At 48.2% G+C, this 21,014-nt stretch overlaps 1 protein-coding gene across 4 annotated transcripts in view; it reads left to right on the top strand.

Annotated features, from left to right (window-relative positions):
- The window catches only part of LOC137658848 (gem-associated protein 8-like), a 119,889-nt gene that overhangs the window by 25,567 nt on the left and 73,308 nt on the right, over positions 1–21,014 (top strand). For all 4 annotated transcript variants that reach the window (XM_068393949.1, XM_068393947.1, XM_068393950.1 and 1 more), the window contains exon 3: positions 16,602–17,003. In XM_068393949.1, the coding sequence (XP_068250050.1) occupies positions 16,602–17,003 (402 nt within the window). The remainder of the gene's footprint in view (positions 1–16,601; positions 17,004–21,014) is intronic.

Here is a 21,014-nt window from a genome sequence, read left to right as displayed (position 1 = left end):
CACATTTCCAAACTGCAGAGGATTTTTGCCTCTGACCTTCGGTTTTGTGACACCAGGGCGATTTATCCTGAAAATTAGTGTTTTTCAAATTCTATCTTCTTTCTTGATACTTAATATTAAAACCTGGGATTACTACCCTATATAGACCTGATGTCTGACATCTTCAGAAACACTAAAAACACAGAGCTATGAAAACAACACGTCTGAACCTCGCTGGTGCTAGGAAGGAATGAGGGAGGGAGTGTGGGGAAGGGTAGGGGTGGGGTGAGGTAGTTGTAGTAGAAGGCAGTAGTCGGATGTAGAACGGCACCTCGTAGTTCCGGGGGATATTGAAGAAGGAGAGGTCTAACTGGTGAGGGACCTATGGTCGTGGTTCTAACACGCCCCAGTTACTATACCGACACTCATTAGAGTGAGCGAGCTGGGTTTATTCCTGGCATTCCATGCATCTTTTTTCTCTGGTTTATATATTTGTTAAAGTTTTCATAGTTTATATAGGAAATATTTATTTTAATGTTACTCTTCTTAAAATATTTTATTTTTCCTTCTTTCCTTTCCTTACTGGGCTATTTTCCCTGTTGGGGCCCCTGGGCTTATAGCATTTTGCTTTTCCAGCTAGGGTTGTAGCTTAGCAAATAATAATAATAATAATAATAATAATAATTTAGCAGTATTTATGCCTTAGAAATGATGCTATAAGGAGCATTTCACTGGGCGACACAGGTTCCTCGCCCAGAAATAGATTTTTCCTTTGTCAAAATCCCTTTTTTGGTGCATAATGTCTTTCTAAGTCATATACCAAATTCCAATGCTATATCTTTAAAACTAAGGGAGAAGATAGAATTTGAAGGTCATAAGTAACAGTTTTGAGATACGGGCATTCAAAGTTTTTCTTTTGTAATTTTATAAAGACAATACTAATAAATCATTGTTATGAATTTTATGTTCCTTTTTCGATATTAATAAACCAAAACATTATTATTTATCATGATTTAATCATAAATGAAGATCCCTTTGCTCAAGATCTTGCTTCTTTAGGCGAGACGGTTGCTCCTTCATCATCTCTCTCCTTTGCTAACTCTGCTAATATCACCGATGTTACCCACTTCTGAACTCTTATTAAGAGTTGATTTTCTTCTTCTTTATGTTAGCGAAATGCTGAAATTGTCTTTTCCTCTTAGGAATGATGGAATTCTTACCGAAGCCAAGAAAAACAGACGTAAAAGGAAGTGAATGTCAGAGGTCAAACTCAAACATGCGCTCTCTCTGAGGTTTGTGCTAGCACTGAAGGCAGAAGGGTGTAATTACTGTGTAATAATTCATCTTATGACTCATGGAATTTATACAGATGCCATTCCTCACAATTTTTTTTACTGTATATTAGAATGTAATAATCATCAAAATTTACGATAAGAAATACAGTATTTTCTTGTAGGGATCAGTGTTTTTGGTTTATTAAGTTACTTTTACTAATTATCCTGTAACTATGAAAGTAAGAGGAATTTTGACAAAATATTTCATATACGCATTCTCCATTGCCATACAAAGCTCAGTGATTTTTTTTCAAGATTTTGTGTTTTTCGTCCTATACCCCCATACATTGGCATACCAGCCGGGCCCCTTAATCTTTTTTTTTTCGTGCATTTTAGTTTCAAAGGCTGAGTGGTTTCAAGTTATCAATGAAACCAAGCAGGAATGTGAGTGTAGTTTGGACATTGCATTGGTTTATGGTTAAACTGGTAATAGATCCTCTTATTCTGATAAGGGGCATGATTATTAGTAATTATCTCCTTTTACCAAGTTTAGATTGTGGCCTCCCATAAAGGTGCGTGTATTCTTTGAGTAGAAGGAAGACCAAGTCTTCTCTTGTGTTATTTTTTGGCAACCACCATGAAAGTACTGGAGTGACTGTTTATCACTCTGTGCTTCTCATAGATTTCACTCCTTGCTGAATCTTTTGTGGTATACAGTACACCCCTGGCTTATTCCCGGGATGAATGCTTCATGAGCATAGAGAGCTGGGATCTGCATCTGGAAATTTTTTTTATGGTTGGAGTGTGAGGTGATTGTACTGGAAGCTCTTCCTTGCAGACCGCCAATGACGAATGACCTCAGGAAGGCTTGGCTTTCCTGTTGTCTTCCAGATAGGCCCTCGATGTATTTTTGAGCATGCAGTCTCTCCAGCGGTTACACCATTGATCATCAGTGACAGCAGTGTCACTTATCCCAGCAGTATGTCCTAAGTGGCTATGAAGGTTTCCACTCGTGTGGAAGGTGAAGTGCCAAACTGGGTCTAGTAAACCAGTGCATGTCACTTGTGATTGGCTTTATAGTGTTATTCCATTGTGCCTGTGACTCCAGGGCCCGTATCTCCCACACTCCCTGTACCAGTAACCCTAGCTCTTGTGTCTGTGTTATGGGTGCTAGTAAGAATGCCTACTGCTTTTGCTGTGACAGTGATTCCCAGTTTTTTGGTTCTTGTCGGAGCAACCCCTGTGGTTCTCTCCTTAGGGGAAATTTGTTAATGATGGTCTCTCAGACAACTTAGCTGGGAGAATTTGAGGAGAAAGTTGGTAGGTACAGGTAAAATGACAAATTCGAAGATAATTTGTATTTTTCCTAACCATACAAACCTTAGCTATTTACATTGGTTTACCTTTTAGCGCAGCTGAAATGGCGAGCCATTAGAATTTAACGAGGGTGTATTACCCCCGCGCTAGTTAGCGGGGGGGGTAGGGGAGTGGTAGCTAGCTACCCCTCCCCCCCTCACACACAGATGAATGCTCACTTTCACTTAGAGGTAGGACTTGTCTTGCGGGACAGGGCTGGCAGGCAAATATGTGTAAATAGCTAAGGTTTGTATGGTTAGGAAAAATACAAATTGTCTTCGAATTTGTCATTTGTTCCGTAACCGAAATACAAACCACGCTATTTACATTGGGTGACTTACCCATTAGGTAGGGTGGAAAGTCCCCAGCCATACTGGCTTTGGCTTTACCCGGGGACTCAGAATCCGAGTGAGTCGCACTCGAGAAAAGGAGTCCCTGCACCTCACAAGTTCCTTGCTCCGCAAGGAACCGTGTGGCCTACATAAGCTTGTGTGTGAAGGAAGAAGTGTGACCCGTCCTAGGCAGTTGACCTGGAGTTCCAGAAGGAACTCTGGGTTAGGACATTCCCAATACCACCTCGTCAGGGTATGGGGGACGCGACAGTATTGACTCAATACTCGGAACACAAGGAAGCATGGTTTACCTGCAGAGGTTCGAGGTCAGCTATGCAGAGACCAGGATGCTGCTTCCCCGTAGAGGGGATGATGAAGAAAGAAATAAGGGCCAGACCTACTTCTTTAGTTCATGCAGACTAAAACCTGATAACAATGCCCTCAACCTTCTGCTACCTGTCCAAAAAGGAGCCTGAGGTTAGACCAGCTGTTGTGTAGCCACCACAGAGCGATAGAAAACGTATCGAGACTCCTGTGGGTCACGCCCTGCAGGAAGCAGGCTGCGAAGGTCATTAGACGCTTCCAGATTCCAGCTTGTAGCACCTGCGTCACAGAGTAGTATTACTCGAAGGCGAGGGACGTTGCGATGTATCCAACATCGTGCTGTAGGGCGACGTGACGGGGGATGGTCTGGAGACAGGTCGAGATGAATGTCTTCGAGTCCGGGCTGAAGAGGTATACTGGTGACTCTCCCCCGTGTCCTCCTTGTGCTCCCAAATCGGCTGCAACTGAGGACAAACTGCAGCTGTTCCCAAAGCTCACCTCTCGATTCCTTTACTGGCAAGAAAGAGAAGGTCTTGGGACATCAGATACAGAATGGAGACTCGAAATCTTGAAGGAATTGGACCGAAGGGCCGGGACCCCCAGATTCTGAGTCTAGCCAACAACTCAGGAGCGAACCTGAATGTTGCCTTCCCCTCTTCCTTAGAAAGGGCGGAGTCGTATGAGACCAAGAAGATTGCTTTACACACTGGCCGTGGCCAGAGTGAGCAGGAGACCCAAGGCGGAATACAATCCGAGGCCTGTCGTAAAGGGTCTTGAGAAGATCTCTTAAAGGACTAAAAGTCCGAGCCATGCTCCAAGTTGGAGGTCTTCCTCCGACTAGGGCAGGAACGATCGTAGCTTTGCATGAGCGAGGAAAGATCCAGCGGGCAGGAAAAAGTTATTCCTTTAAGCCTGAAGGTCAGGGAAAGGCTGAGCGACAGGCTTCATTGCCGAGAGCGGAAAGGAGTTTCCCCCCGCCGAAAGGCAATAAGATCGTTATTGCTGGAGAAGAGGCCTCAAGGGAAGAGGTATATCTCCCACGGCACCAACCACCGAAGACTCTTCACTTTGCCTGGAAGACCCCTGTGGATGACTATCGCAGATGACGCGACCTCCGTACCGCGACTGTAGCGGGTTGTCTCTTCTTGAAGAGGAGGCGTAGTGTCTCCAGGCATGAAGCCGAAGCGACGCCCCAGTTCGGGAGAGATGTCGCAGTGCGGTTGTTTGAGTAGTCTGCGCCGTGGGAGAAGCTCTCCCGGGAGTTCCGTCAGGGGAAGCAGAGGGTCCAGAAACCGTTCTGAGCATAGTCCCAGTGGAGCTCTCCCATTGAAAGGTTGAAAGACAACCTGGTCTTGTTGAGACCCATTGTCCACAGACAAAAAGGAGGGAAGACGCAGGCGTCGAAGTTGTCCCACCATCACCGGAATGCATCTTGCCAGAGTCTCGGGGTCTGAGACTGGGGGGAAGAACCGCGGAAGCTTGAGGTTCCAAGCTGTTGCGATCAGGTCCCCCAGACCAGGACTTGCTGGTTACTCAAGGTCAAAGACCCCCAGGTACACTCTCTCTACGAGGCTCTGCTCGGATAGTCGGAGAGAACATTCCTCTGCCTGGAATGAGAGAGCCGATGGTGGTATTGAGAGAATCTCAATCATCCCGGTATCTCTACTGCAAGATGTGAAGGTGTGAAAATGCGTCCCCTGCTGGTTAGAATGAAGTCGACGCGCAACGGGGCGACTCGGCAGGAGCTGTAGGATCTGTAGAGGGGCCAGACTACGGCCCCTAAGCCTGCCTGAATGATGGAAAGGTATCCTTCAGGTCTTGACCATAGGCCTGGACCGGAACCTGCCCCCCCCCCCCCCCCCCCCTTTCCTTTGACGAGTCCGAGAACAGCATCAAGAATGTGGGGAATGGACGAGAATATCCACTACCATCAAGAGGTTCCATAGGTCAACACCCATTGCAGGTCTAATAGTTCCGCTGGTCCCATAGGGGCCAGGAAGTCCGGTAAAACGTTGCCTGAAACCACCGGAACTTGGACCGCCCCACATGGAACTTATCCTGAGGCGACCGTTTGGACTATAGACGGGTCAATGAGGAAAGGAGAACTAGGATGTTGAGGCAGAAGAAGAGAAGGCTCCAAGCAAAATACCATGAACCCACACTCATGGTAAGCATCCGGAAGCTTGTCCCGGCGCTGAAGAAGGTCGAACCCGAGCCTACCGGAGTTGACCAGCCCTCCAAACAGCAGAGGAGGCGGAAGCCTGCACCTGAGCGGCCATGAGGAAAGCAGGGAGAGTTCTCTGGGGAAAAAAACCTGCTATGCCACGGCGGGATAGCCACACTGCATCATAAGCAGGAATACTTGCAGTCTAGGCTGAATTCGACGAGCTCCCTGGAAGATGGATGGAATGGAAACTGAAAGTACCCGTCCTTCCGATCCAGGGTTTAAGGAGTCCTGTTGCCTCGTTACCAGTCTGATCGATTCTGCTGTTCTACGCTGGCTGAAGTTTGTTCGACAAACTTGATCAGGGCTGAGAGGTCGACTACGGAACTCTCCTCTCAGATCCTTCCTTACAAGAAAGGATCGACTGAAGAGGCCGGGGGTGAAGCCGTCGATGATCCTATGGAGGACCTTCGCCTAAGGTATGGATCATTCTGCCCAACTGGGCAACTCTTGCCGACGCTATGGCATAGAGGTTCAGAGACACTGAATTCGCTGACAGAGACGGCAGGCGCGATATCCTTGGCTGATCACAGAGATTGTGCGGGAATGGGCATCGGGAAGCTGTCATCCGGATGAGTAACCTTAAGCATCCTCCCAGCGAAAAACCTGCAATCCCAGAGTTTGTGAACTCTGCCGCTCCTTTCAGGACTATGCCCCCCCGGGGAGCCTCCCGTGCCATCTGTTCCTGACAGGAGGAAACTGCAATTGGACACCTTGTCCCAGTTGTCGTAGCCGATAACTTAGGCTGACGTGGTTGAAAGAAAAGGGCGCTGGAGCCCTGCAGAGTCTGGAAGAAAGCGCCTTGGAGGAGTGAAAACGGAAGTCGATTTCCTCCGCACAGCCGCTGTCTAAGTCTCTGTCCTTGGGCACAAACAAACTCTTCTCAAGGATGGAAGGGTGTCTGAGGTCGTCGACCTCCACAGATGAGACACCCAAAGGAAGCCCTCAGTCAGCGTGTCCAGATGGTACAACATCGAGCTTGTCCGCAAGTTAGATAACGACGAAAGGCCAAGGTGCCTGAGCTCGAGAGGAGGAAAGTACCCATGATCTTCCTGTAGCTTCCTTGAACCAAACCTCGCGCCGTAACCGAGGAGGGAAAGGACCTGGTAAGCCCCCAGAGGAAGGGGTAAGCAGTCACCCATTGGCCGATGGCGAAATCTCGAACGGAAAGCCCCCCGCCAAAAATGCTTCCAGGGAATGACGGGGAAGGGCTAACCCAGGTTCTGGAAAGAGGAGTGTTGCTCAGACCTTCCTGAAGTTTCTTCCTATTCTTGCAAGTGCCATGCTCTGCGTTTACGGGGTGAGGCCGTGTTCTGGAAATACGCTCCAGAAGAACTCGCCAGGCTGGCCATGCTGCGAAAACCCCAATGGGAATCGTGGTCGCAATCGCTCTGGAGCTCGCGCGATGGTAATTCAAAGATTTGCACGTGGGCAAACGTGGAAGCTCCCATGCGCGGTCACGCAAACGAAGGTGAGCGAAGGAGCGCAGAAGGAAGACGAGCGTGGTAGGAAGGGCGAGCGATAACCCATAGACGAGCAATGGATACTGCAAGAATTAAGCCGACGTTTGTGCGAAGAAACACTGTAGGTTCGAGCGATGGAACACCGGCGGTTCGCGTGACGGAACACCGTCGGTTCGCGCGACGGAACACCGTCGGTTCGCGCGACGGAACACCGTCGGTTCGCGCGACGGAACACCGTCCGTCCGCGCGATGGAATACCGTTGGTTCGCGCGACGGAACACCGTCGGTTCGCGCGACGGAACACCGTCGGTTCGCGCGACGGAACACCATCGGTTCGCGCGCCAGAACACCGTCGGTTCGCGCGCCGGAACACCGTCCGTCCGCGCGATGGAATACCGTTGGTTCGCGCGCGGGCGAACATTGGAGAACATGTGCGCGGACTCGCATGAGCGTAGACGTGCAGGCACGTGGGCGTGTGGGCGCGCAGGCGAATGATCGCGCGGGAGCGCAGGCAAGCGGTCGCGCGGGCACACAGGCGAGCGGGCGCGCAGGCGAACGGTCGGGCAGGCGAGCGGTCGCGCGGGCACACAGGCGAGCGGTCGCGCGGGCGCGCGGGCGCGCAGGCGAACGGTCGCGCAGGCGAGCGGTCGCGAGGGTGGACAGGTGAACGAGCGCGAGTCCGAGGCGGCGAACGCAAGCGTTAGCGCGATGGCGAGGAAACGCGCTGCTGCATGGGCGAGGAAGACCGCTGGCGATATGGATCAACAGGCGATCGGTGGTGAGCTGGCGATGGCGCGTTGTGGCATGTCGACGCGTTGGCGAGCAGCATGCGCAGGTGAGCCATCGCGCGATGGCGAGCAGCATGCGCAGGTGGGCGTTTGCGCAATGGCGAGCAGCATGCGCAGGTGGGCGATCGCGCGATGGTGAGCAGCATGCGCAGGTGGGCGATCGCGCGGTGGCGAGCACCATCCGCAGGTGGGCGATCGCGCGATGGCGAGCAGCATGCGCAGGTGGGCGATGGCGAGCTAGTAGCTGGCGAACCATGTTCCTTCAGAAGTGTTGGAGAACGTTGGCGTGCCGGCTGTAACACACGCGGGCGATCTCCGGATCGCCGAGAGACAGGTGATCGCTGACGTGTAGAACGCTGTTGAATAGGCGATACTAAAATCGCCTGTGCGCGCTGGCGAGCAGGTGAACGCTGGCGAGCAGGTGATCGCTGGCGAGCTGATGATCGCTGGCGAGCTGATGATCGCTGACGAGCAGAAGGCAACACGTGGAAGCCTGCGCATAAAAGAGGAGTCCTTGACCCAGACCTGAACCGAAGTTCTAGATCGCGAGGGCGAACGTGGGCGCACAGGGCGCGTAACAGGAACCAACAGGAACAGCAGGGATGATCATCATGAGAGCGCTGACGAACAGGAGAGCGCTAGCGATCAGGAAGCGCTGATGAGCAGGAGAGCGCCTGTGCGCTAATACTGAGCAGGAGCAGGAGAGAACACAGCAGAAGGGCGCGCAGGGGAACCCTGACACGAAAGGGAAGAACCCCCGTGGGAGGCAACCCTTTGCCCCGAAGGGAACGTTGTCCGTCGGGAGACTGATGTCCATCGGAAGACCGTAGCCTGTCCGCCGGGAGACTGATGTCCGTTGGAAGACCGTTGTCCGTCGGGAAGACCGTTGTCCGTCGGGAAGACCGTTGCCCGTCGGAAGTCGAGATCAGACTGCTGTCCATCTGCACCAAGGTGGTAGATCAAGAAAAAGGAGTTGTAGGCTGCAAACGGAGATTCAAAAAGGCACCTCTTAGCACCCTTATAGGGAGATGAGAGGCCCTTACGACGAGGCGGACGGTGGGCCTTACGGCGAGGGAGGCCAACAGCAACAGCAGCAGAAGAATCCTCCGAAGAGGAGTCTCTATGAGTGTATTCTCTCGCGAACGAAAGAGAAACACTTCGTAGAAGAGACTGGTCAGCCAGTGACCTAAAAGGAGCAATCCTCCGAAGAGGGGCTCCTGCAGTTGCCCAGCCCCTTGAGCGAAACTGCAGGTGTGACCGCTCAGCACCAAGAGCATAGTCGCACGAAAAAGAAGGCAAGAGAAGAACCCCCCAAAAAGGGAAAAACTCAAGCCTGGGCAGGAAAAACTTCCCTCGGAAGGAAAGTTACCCGCCCAAGGAGGCAAGCCTCCTGAGAGTTCTAAAATGAACTGGAGAGCTGTCCGTCGTCACAGGAGTACTTCCAGTAGAAGGAGACACGCCCCTGACAAAAATACAAGGGGGGAGGCAGCAACAGCCGAATCCCCAGGCCTCAACAAGACAGCTCACACCGTTGCCATATTACAGAAACGAACTATATCGGTAACTGTAAAAAAAATAAAACAAAAATCATTAGTACACATTCATTTCCCCGGGAAGGCTCCGAAGAGGAATCCTGAGGGAAAGGAAAAGAGAATTACACAACAGGCACGTGCCCTCACAACCACTTACACTCACGGAAGGAGAGCTGTAACCAAAACAGAATTATAACAATTATAATTATGAAACTATGTAATTATGTAATTTAAAAATGAATGAACACTAAAGAAAGAACGAAAACCCCGAAAGGAATCTTTCTACAAGCTGAAAAAAAACAACTTCAATTAGATCCATAAACTAGTTGAGACAAACGTACGGCGTAGCAACCCCCCCAAACGGAAAGGAAGCTACAAGGGCGTAGTAACACGTAGTAAAAAAGGGTGAACGACCTCAAGAGAGAGAGAGAGAGAGAAAGACAGAAGTCAAACTCGATTGCCACTCATAAAATTACGCCGTGGTGGCCTAACTGCCGAGGACACCACGTAGAAATCGTACACTACACACACAAATCTGAAAAGGAAACTTACTGGTTTCTATACTCAAATATATATACAAACATGAAAACATGTTTACATATATATTGAGTAAAAGAAAAGTAAGCGATTAAGTAAAGACAAAACAAACAATGGCTGCCAAGAGAGGACCAAGACAGAGACGTCTGTCACAGTCCGAGCCAAAAGTGAAAGGGAGCATTCATTTGTGTGTGAGGGGGGGAGGGGTAGCTAGCTACCACTCCCCTACCCCCCCGCTAACTAGCCTGGGGGTAATACACCCTCGTTAAATTCTAATGGCTCGCCATTTCAGCTGCGCTAAAAGGTAAACCAATGTAAATAGCGTGGTTTGTATTTCGGTTACGGAACAAAGATAGTTCTCTCCACCTCTTCCCCTTCTGATTCTTAACCCTCTTCCAAGAAGAAGTCATAGAAGTCCAGAAAGGCTAGTCATAGTCACAAGAATAGGGTTCTTGATGACAACCACCTCTTAGGGGGAGTTGGATGGTTCCTGATGGGGGTGGTTCCTCAGCCCCTTACTGCATCCCTACAGATCTGAGTACCTGGTCGCTTGCTTGACTACCCTGGTAGCCAGGCTGGGCAGGGTTGCTTGCCTCATGCTGACCTCTGCGCTGCTCTTGACTTTGACTCCGTACTCGTGCCCCTTGGGTGGCTGGGATCACGACCCCATGTTCTCTGCTTAGTGTGACATCTCGGTAAGTGATACAAGGGCTTACTCTTCCGCTATCGCAACTTGGTTTCATACTGAACCGAGTACATTAATTGTCGTTTGAGATGAAGGGCACATCCCTTCTTTTCCCCTTTTTTTGGACGCTGTACCAATCTCTCTCTCTTATAAGAGAGAGATAGGAGCAGTGACTTTCAGTACCAAGAACCAATCTAGACTGGAAATATGTCTCAGTACATGATATGGGGTCTTACGCTCCTGCTGTCAGTGTTCAGTCTTATGCCAAATCAAGCACACACACTGTTGATTTGGATGAAGGAGCGCCGCTCTTTACCCCCTCTTTCCAATGGACGATCAAGGTACACCTCGCTCTCTCTCCTTGAGGATATTTTGGTTTCGATGGATGTGTGTGATGCTGCCACATATGTACATGCAGTAAATGAAATGAGAGGTGACAAATGAAACTTGTAGGTTCTTTAAAATCTTGTATATTGAAGATATACGGACATCAACGTTAAAGCAGTGGGATTGTCACTACAGTGCCCACTGGACAATGACTGACCATGCTTGTTGTGGAAAGAAAAACAGGGTTGACACATGTGATTACAGTATGTTGTTTCCACGATGCAATGAAATAGTGGTCTTAAAGGGTAAAAAAATAAATGGAAACAAAATATTGTTCTTCTACAAAATAATAAAATGAAATTACATAAATGCTTATAAGTTTTGTACAGCATATTATTACTTATCTATACACCTCCCTCCCCCTTTACGCTCGTAGCACTGTCTCGAGCGGATCATGAACTCCTTCGAGCTAGTCAAGGAGAACGATGAGGGGTATTGGAGGGTTGAAATGGGGGCTCTGTTTTTGGCCAGAGCAAGGGAACACAGAGACTTGGTGAGAGGTGTCATCACTCATATCAGCCCCTGGGCGTAAATTTCTTCGGTTTCGAAACCATGCATGACCACTAGGAAGGTGCACTTTGTACAGTCTTGACCTTCCGCGACCCATCACAATGCCAATCTTGTCCCATCAAAGCATCGTGGCATCCCATATCCTAACTCGTTGGCCGATGGTGAGCTTGGGTAGAGGACAGCCATGTGCATTGTAAACGCTCATGGCCTGGTCGGTGTTAGCAGCAGTGCGACAGTCGTAATCTTCAGTTTTAGTTTGCCACTCATCTGTGAATGACCTGGGGTGGGCTGGACCACAAGTGCGGAGAGGATGACCATAGAGAATCTGCGCAGGGGAGTGTCCAGAAGGGGTCGGTGTATTCCGAAGCTCCAACAGTCCTCTATCAAAGGCTTCACAAGCTATGTTCCCAGATGGAGCGGTCTTGATGATGTGTTTTACAGCTTTCACTGCAGCTTCTGCATGACCATTAGGCTGGTAATGAGAAGTGATGGTGTGATGAACTCCCCTGCAATTGGTGAATTGCTTGAAGTCGTTGCTGGAAAATGGGGGTCCTCCATCGGTTCGTAAGCGGAGTGGGACACCAACCTCGCAGAAGAAGACACAGAACATTCCTGTATCTCTGGCTGCAGTTGCGTCACATCAACAAGGAACAACTACATGCCAGCCTGAAAGTCTGTCAGCGATAACAAGGAAGTATTTCCCTGCTACATGGAAGAAGTCAGCTGACACTTTTGAAGGACTGTGATGGGTGGTCTTCACACATGTAAGGTTCTTTTTGCTGATTGGGAAGAAGCTGTTGGCAGGCATCACTGCTTTCTATTTTACTCCTTATATCTGTATTGATGCCTGGCAAGAATACTGCCTGCCTTGCACAACGTCAAGTAGCTTCAATCCCTCGGTGTCGATCCAATGTGCGTTTACGGAGGGCTGCAGGGATGATGATACGGAGTCCGTACAATACTAACTCTCCTACCGTGCAAAGGCTGTCCTGCAGCTTCCAGTATGGGAGGGCAGAAGGGTGGAGGTCGTAGCGGTTGGTGGGAAAACCATTGGAGATGTAGTGGATAAGATGACTGTAGTCTTGATGCTGAGATGCAGCTGTACAGATTTCTTGTAGAGCCTCATCTTCTTTGATGATGGGTCTTGTTTCCTGGTCATCAGTAGAAGTGGTGTTGCTGGCAACGATGCGCTGGACTTGTGCAATCGAAATGGTGTACTCTTCTTCATCTTCAGGTGAGGGGCGACTGGTTGGGGAGCGAGACAGGGCGTCCGGTATGCAGAGCTGTTTCCATGCGTGTCAAACTGCAGTGAAGATATAGGGAGCCACTTTCATCTTGAGGCATTGTAGACGTGGATTCTCAATAGCATCCAAAGTGTGGTGGTTGAGAATCGGTATCAAAGGACGATGGTCCGTCATCAAGGTGAAATGCTGAAATCCAGACAAGTATAAACGCCAAGTAGCTCCAGCTCTATGGTAGTGTAAAGAGTTTCTGTATCCGTGACTTAAAGGATGCGTACTTCCAGATCCCAGTCCATCCGTCTTCAAGGAAGTATTAAAGATTCAGCCTAGACAACAGGAAATACCAGTTCAAGGTGCTGTGCTTCGGTCTTTCCACAGCGCCTCAAGTCTTAACCAGAGTGTTCACCCTAGTATCATCTTAGGAACACAGGATTGGCATCCATCTCCTTCGTTATCTGGACGACTGGCTATCCTAGCGGACTCAGTGGCAACCCTTCTTCAACACCGAGACAAACTTCTGAGGCTTTGCCAAGATCTGGGGATGATGGTAAACCTCGAGAAGTCCGCCCTGATTCCTACGCAGAGACTGGTATACCTAGGCATGATAATAGACACCAATCTCCACAAACTCTTCCCATCAGACTACAGGATAATGAGGCTGAGGAAGTGCGCAAGACCTTTTCTCAGACGAGAGGAACTTCCAACCCAGACAGGGCTACGTCTTTTCGGACACCTTTCATCTCTGGCCTGTCTAGTTCCCAATGGTCGCCTCAGGTTTCGATCTCTCCAGTGGCTACTCAAGTCCTGGTGGAATCAGGCCATCGACTCTCCGGACTTCTTGATCCCCATGGGATCAGTGAAACAAACGGACTTCGCATGGTGGGTGTCAGATGAGGACCTACGAAAGGAAGTGGATCTTCTCGTCCTCCCCCTAGATTTGATGCTGTTCTCAGACGCCTCAAACTAAAGAGTGGGGGTCCCACGTGCAGCACCACATGATCTGAGGCCTCTGGTCAGAGTCAGAAGAATATTCCACATAAATCTCTTATAGATGAAGGACGTCTTTCTGGCCCTTCAACAGTTCTACCAGTTCCACTCGGTGGTGATGAGCGACAACACCACAGTAGTGGTTTACATCAATAAACAAGGAGGTACCTTTTTGCAGCCCCTATTCCATATAACAGTAGAGATACTGAGATGGGCTGAGATTTACTCGTAACCACCATCGGCACGCTTCATTCCGGGCAAGCGGAATGTGCTTGCCATCAACCTGAGCAGAGCATCTCAGATAGTGAGTACCGAGTGGTCTTCGGATCATCTAGTAGCCAACAGTCCTGACTCTTTGGGGTTCTCTGACTGTGGATCTCTTCGCAACAGCCCTGAACTTCAGGCTCCCATTGTACTGCTCCCCAGTCCCAGACCCCAAGGCTCTCTGGCAAGATGCATTTCAACAACGGTGGGACAACATCGACGTTTACGCCTTTCCCCCTTTCTGTCTGATGAGGAGGGTACTCAACAAGGCCATAATATCGGTCAACTCCTAAATAACTCTCATAGCTCCGCCATGCCATCATGCGGAATGGTTTCCGGACCTTCTTCACCTCCTGATGAAGTCTCCAAGAGAAATCCCTCCACAACACAATCTACTTAAACAACCACATGCCAACATCTTCCACAAAGCCATAGCTTCGCTACAACTTTTCCCCTAGAGACTATCCAGCATCTCCTCACTCAGAGAGGATTTTCGCAACAAGTTGCGATCAGGATGTCTGGATACCTGCGGAAATCATCAGCTGCAGTCTACCAGGCAAAGTGGAAGGTCTTCTGTGGTTGGTGTCGTGGAAGGGGTATCTCTCCTCTCAATGCCAATATTCCAGCAATATCGGAGTTGCTCGCTTATTTGCATGAGGAAACACGCCTTCAGTCTCGGCAGTTAAAGGCTATTGCTGAGCCTTAAGCCTAGTCCTTTGACTCGACGGAATGGATATTTCCTCATCGCTAGAACTTTCCTTACTCATACGGAGTTACGAACTTTCCTGTACTCAGTCTGAAGTGACACCTCCCCCATGGAACGTGGTTTGAGTTCTCAGATCTCTAAAGAGACCTCCCTATGAACCATTATGCTAGGCAACAGATTGCTACCTCACTTGGAAGACAGTGTTTTATACGAGCTTTAGCTTCAACCAAGCGAGTTAGTGAACTTCATGGCATCTCGTATGATATTGCCCATTCAAGGGGATTGGGAGAGGTAATGTTCGGCTTCGTCCCTGAATTTGTAGCCTAGACTCAGAATCCGGGACTAGCGGATCCCCGATTAGACTCCTTCCAGATTTCGAGTCTATGCTCTTTAACCCTTTTACCCCCAGGCTATTTGGAATTTTCATCATAGAGAGGTCAGGTTGGTCTCATTCTCTTGGAAAATGCCTGAAGTTTCTCAAAAATTATAAAAAATATGCAAAAAAAAATGTAAATAGCAGTTTTCTGCAAGTACGTACCGGTACATCCATGGGAGTAAAGGGATGAGTTTTGTGAAACGTACCAGTACGTCCTTTGGGGGGTAAAAGGGTTATCTGATGACCCTGATCATCTCTTACTCTGCCCGGTGAGGAGTTTGAGGCTGTACCTCAAGAGAACAGCTGCAGCCCGTCCCTGTGTGTCTGCACTTTTTGTCAGCAGAGGGAGAACAAGAGGAGGGTCACCAAGAATACCATCTCTGCTTGGATTTGTAAGGTCATAGACCATGCCCTGAAACTGGACCCTCCTCCTTCACGTCGCCCCAGAGCCCACGATGTCAGGGGCTTAGCTACGTCCCTGGCCTTCAAATAGAAACTTCTCTATGATGCAGGTTCTACAGGCTGGGGTGTGGAAATGTCAAAATATGTTCATAGCCCACTACCTGCAAGACAGGACCCACTGGAGGCTCGATATGTTCTCTATTGGCCATGTGGTGGCTGCACAACAGCTGATATAATACCTCAAGCTCCTTATTGGACAAGTAGCAGAAGGTTGAGGGCACTGTTACTCGGTTTTAGTCTGCAGTATCCTGGGTTCTCTGCATAAGCTGACCTCAATCTACTGCAGGTAAACCATGCTCCCTTGTGTTCCTAGTATTAAGCTAATATCGTTGCATCCCTATACCCTGTAGAGGTGGTGTTCGGAAAGTCGTGGTTACAACATTTTTCCTACAAAGACTCGGAATAACTTTTACCTGGACAGTCACGCTTCTAAACATCTCAACGGACAGCTTGCATAGGCTGCGGAGCTTGTGTAGCCAGGTTTAGCGAGGTGCAGGGACTCCTTATTTTTGGTACAAACCTATTTAAAATAAAGAGCCTCCCCAGGTAAAGCCAAAAACCAGTTGGGCAGGAACGTTCACTCTCCTAATGGGTGAGTCACCCCTAATAAACAGCGTAGGTTTTTATTCCAGTTACGGAGCAGATGACAAATTCGTAGATAATTTGTATTTTTCCTAACGATACAAACCTTTAGCTATGTATACAAACTTACCCGCCAGCCCTATCTCCCTTAAACTCCTACCTCCAACCAATGTGAGCTAAATCACCGGTGTGTGAGCAGAAGCGGTAGCAAGCTACCCATCTACCCCCGCTAACTAGCGGAATGGGTAGTTAGCCCTCGCTAAATCTTAATGGATCGTCAATTCAGCTTCCCTAAATTTAATAACCCCCTAATAAATAGCTAAAGGTTTGTATCATTAGGAAAAATACAAATGTTCTCCGAATGTCATATTCAGGAATTACCAGAGTTTTTCTTGAGAGAATCTATTTCCCATATTTGACATATAAGTGAACCTTTGAAAAATCTTTGTGAAAACCACTACCTCTTATACTCCAAATGTTAGCTTTGGCTTATTTTATATTTTGTAATTTTTTATTCTATTCCTCAAAATATATAGATTGTACAATACTTGTAACTTCTTGTGCTTGATAGAATTTCTTTAAATTTTTGTAGCTAGCAGCATTGAAGGGCACGTCAGTGGAATCAAGGACACTAAATGGAAACAAATCATCTCTTCCAAGTAGAACACCATCTGAAATTGCAAGGGCCAAACGAAACAAAAAGAAAAGAAAGAGAAAGAAGCGCAACCGCAGAATGAGAGAGTTAGCTAAGCAGCAGAATAATCAGGAAGGTGCTAGTGATACGGAATGTCTTTACTCCCAGATGAAAACTGGCATGAAAATCAATGACACAGAAGATGAAGGTGAAGATCTTGATGTTGGTGAAGACATGCTGGAATTCTTGGAGAAAAGCCAGAAGCATCGGATGGAGTGGAGAGTCCGTAAAGCATCTATTAAAAATGGAGGGACTGGAATGTTTCTAACTCCAGTGTCTATGCAGGATACCATTGCTCAGGTATAGTTAAATATCTAAATATATCTTGTACTGTACAGTATTAGGAGGCTCCCTCCCTTCTGTAGATAAACTTTGTTATAACACTAATATAAAACCTTGTCTTAAAATAGTCTGATTTCAGTGAGGCTGTAAACTCAACTGTTAAAATTTATAACGAGGTGTCGGTAGTTATTGATAGGTAGAGGGGAAGCCCCGCCCCCTGCCAGCCCATTGAGTAGCCACGTGACTGCAGCCCCCAAATGGATGTACTCAGTGTGATCAAACTTGGCTGTATTCATTCTTTTTCTTTCTCTTTTCATATTGTCTGTTTGATTGCTGTTATGGAGAAACCACATGTGGCTTTGCAGTCCAGCCAAGGGGCTGCGGGTCACAATTCTGACACTTTCGGGAGCAGGATCCATGTGGATCTGCATTCTTTGTGCCTGACCTGCAGAGGTCATGACTTTGTGGAATCATCACCGTGTGAGTAGTGTAGGGAATGGCTGTCCTAGTAGTATTATTATTACTTGCTAAGCTACAGCCATAGTTGGAAAAGCAGTTTGATATAAGATTAGGGGCCCCAACAGGGAAAATAGCCCAGTGAGGAAAGGAAACAAGGAAAAATCAAATATTTTAAGAACAGTAACATTAAAATAAATATTTCTTATATAAACTGTTAAAAACTTTAACTAGAGTACAGCAAGAGGAGGAATAAGTCGAGTCGAGATTCTCTACCTTCGGGGTTTAACTCGTAGTTGAAAAAATCATTTTCTTTCTCTGGTATTTGAGCTTCTGAACCCTCTCCGTCTCGATCCCGCTTCGCCGGTGGGATTGTAAAGAAGGATGACTAATCCAGCCTACCCTTAGGGCAAGCTCTGACTGAAGCAGCCATGCCTGCTTTCCTCCAGAGAAGCAGATTGTTCCTATCCTTCTCCTCGGGGTAAGCCCTACAATGTATTTCTGGGCTCGAACCTGTGCCGCCCAGTGAATAAGCTCCATTTAGCACTTATTCTTAGGTAATTTACTGCTAAATATACCAGAGAAAAAATGTAAAGGAGTGCTAGGTTAACTAGCTCGCTCACCTATTGGTGTCGGTATAAAATTGGGCGTATAATCCAGAGGTCCCACACTATTTAGATTAATCCACGACAGAAACCCCAATAGAGGAGAGCCGTTCAACCTCACTCGGTACTACTAACAATGCATCCGCTCAGAACTCAACTCCTTTTAGCACGACGAGTATAGTAACCCGCATTTTTGTTGTGCTCTCGATTTTGGTTTATTTTCCATTGAATTATGGCTTCTTCGTCGGTTTCCCAGGAGACACCGTCTAAGTTAAGTACCAAGCTGGGTTTTACTGTGTTTTGAGCAACCTAGATCGTTTAATATTTATATTATAGGAGTTTATTCTCTTCGTTCATATCGATCTTGCTTGATTTCACTACAGTTGGTACTCCTGTTTTTGAGAGCTTTTAAGTTTCACTTGCGGTGTTACTATGTGTATTATTTTTATTATCAAATATTATTTGTTATTGTGAATATTCATTATTTAGCGTTTAGAATCCTCGTGGTTCAATTTTAGGGCCGATATCATTTACGTATCGTTATGGCTGCCGACCTTCGTGCTAGGCGGCAATGTTATTTTTAGCCATCAGGTGTGTCTTTTGTGATTTAATTATTATGTTGCATACCTTGCCCAAAATTTTCTATGTGTTTATTCATATAATTTTTAACGCTATTATTATTATAATGAATATTTGTGCCATTACTCCGTTTGATCTGTCTGGTTGGGGATCGTCAGTTGGTAGCCCTGCTGCCTCGTATCACGTGATCCTCCCCCACGCTCCCCCTCTAGCTAGGTGGGCGGCTAGGCTTCTCCCCCCTCCACTAAGGGACCGTTGCCTTCCCTCCTTTTAGAGGGGATAGTTCAGTGTTTATGGACTTTGTCCTCCGGGTGGCCCGGCGGGTTCGTCTCTGTCTAGTCTGGTTGGCCACCGGTCAACAGAGTTGGATCCCGGTGCACCCTATTTTATATTCACTTTTCATTCTGGCTTATGTTATACGAAACCCTCCGGGTTCGGTTGGCGGTTCTTAGCTACAGTTCCGCCCCCCCTATTATTTTATAACATTTCCTATGATGATTATATATGACAGATCACTACCCCGGAGTCCCTAAATGAATTGGTATTGGATATACTTTTATTTCCCGGCCCGGGGTCTACCCCGCCCCGGGAAATCAGACACCATGTGTCTTAATTCCTTGTTATTGCATCCTTTTTTATGCTCCCGGCTTGACCGGAATGGATTGCTATACTTTAGTTTCAAGTTAGACTTATGTTTAGGCCCGGGTCCTCCGGTCCCACCCCTATGTAAGAATATTACAGTTAAGCTCTAACCTTGCGTTAGACCTATGTTAGGCCCGGGTCCTCCGGACCCGCCCCTACCTAAGAATATTACAGTTAAGCTCTATTCTTGTGTTAGACCTATGTTAGGCCCGGGTCCTCCGGACCCGCCCCTACTTAAAGAATAGTACAGTTAAGCTCTAATCTTGTGTTAGACCTATGTTAGGCCCGGGTCCTCCGGACCCACCCCTACTTAAGAGAATTACAGTTTCTCATATACTATTCTTTTTATAGATGGTGCATTGTCTGACGCCGGCCTGTGCAGCTGTTCTGCACCAGCCTTGTGGCCACTCCGTCTGCCGATCTCACGCCCCTTGTGGGGTTCAACTGGAAGACGTTGTGGTATGGCACCCGGATAACTGTGTGATTTGCTTCGACCTCATCCCTACCCTTGGATCTGACTCGGTGAGTCCCGTTGGCTATATTGCCTTCTTATTTATTTTACTATTAGTAAGATATCTATGGTCTTGAAGGACCATTGGGAGTCTTCCCTTTTATAATTCCCACTATTATTTCAGGCATCCCCGGAGCAAAAGTCTGCGGCTCGGGCCACACTGAAGGTGTGGGTTGGTGGGTTTGCCCGGAATGTGAAGTCTAAGCGGCCGTACGTCCTATCTGAGGACTACTGCACCATGGTTTACCCCAACGCCAAGTCTTCAGCTGCTGTGGCTAGGCATGTGGCAGCTCCCATCATTGCCCACATTGATGCCACTATAACGGGTCTCATCGACCCAGAGCAAGATCCATCGGACGCCCCCGGAGGTCCGGAGGACAATGTTGCCTCCATGAACCTGGACGTCGAACCAATGTTACTAGACGAGCCGGATACAGGTAGGGTGGTAAGTGAGGCAGGTGTGTCCGGCGCTGAGATTCCTATCCTCAGCCCCGCTCTTTCTTCTTCTTCTGATCGCTCTTCTTTTCATGGATTTTCTGGGGACCGTGATTCGTCTCAACGATCATACCCGGTTCCCCCTAAGGATAAGTCTACTTCAAGAACCTTACCCAAAGCTCGCAAGCCTCACAAGACTTCTCATGGCTCTAAACATTGTACGAACCCGTCTTCAAAGACCTCTGGTTCCTCCTCTAAGTCTCACGACCCGGGAGTTCATTCCGCCCCTCCTGCTGCTAGCTCGGGCCTTTCCGAATCAGCCATGCTTCGCATCGTGTCGGAGATGCAGGCAAAGTTGGTTTCGGAGATGCAGTCGAGGATGGACACGATGTTCTCTAACTTCGGTCAGAGAATTGGGGCTTTAGAGCAAGGAGCTCCGGAGAGAGTCCAAAGCTCTCTCATCCCGGATGCCTCTAAGCTCCCGCCGTTTGCCAAGAACAACCCCTGGCGTATGGCTCTTCATTCCCCGTTCTCAGACGGAATGTTGACTCTGGAGGGCCTTGGCACTCGTCCTCTAGAGGACTTTGAATTCTTTCCTCCTGGTCTGGCATTTCCATTTCATGGTTATGCCAGGCTTACCGAGGAAGCTTTAGTTCGATTAGACAAGGTCCCCAAAGAGACGGTCATCTTCCCGAAGGAGCAAGCCCAATCTGTTTGGGCCAGATTTTTGAACGACATCGGCTGCACTAACACCATGCTGACGCCTTATAAAAGCTCCTTTACGATGTTCTTAATGGACAA

The sequence above is a fragment of the Palaemon carinicauda genome, chromosome 19, assembly GCF_036898095.1.
Source record: "Palaemon carinicauda isolate YSFRI2023 chromosome 19, ASM3689809v2, whole genome shotgun sequence".
Lineage (NCBI taxonomy): Eukaryota > Metazoa > Arthropoda > Malacostraca > Decapoda > Palaemonidae > Palaemon > Palaemon carinicauda.
Note: the sequence above shows the minus strand (reverse complement) of the source record. Positions and strands in the feature narration are given on the sequence as shown.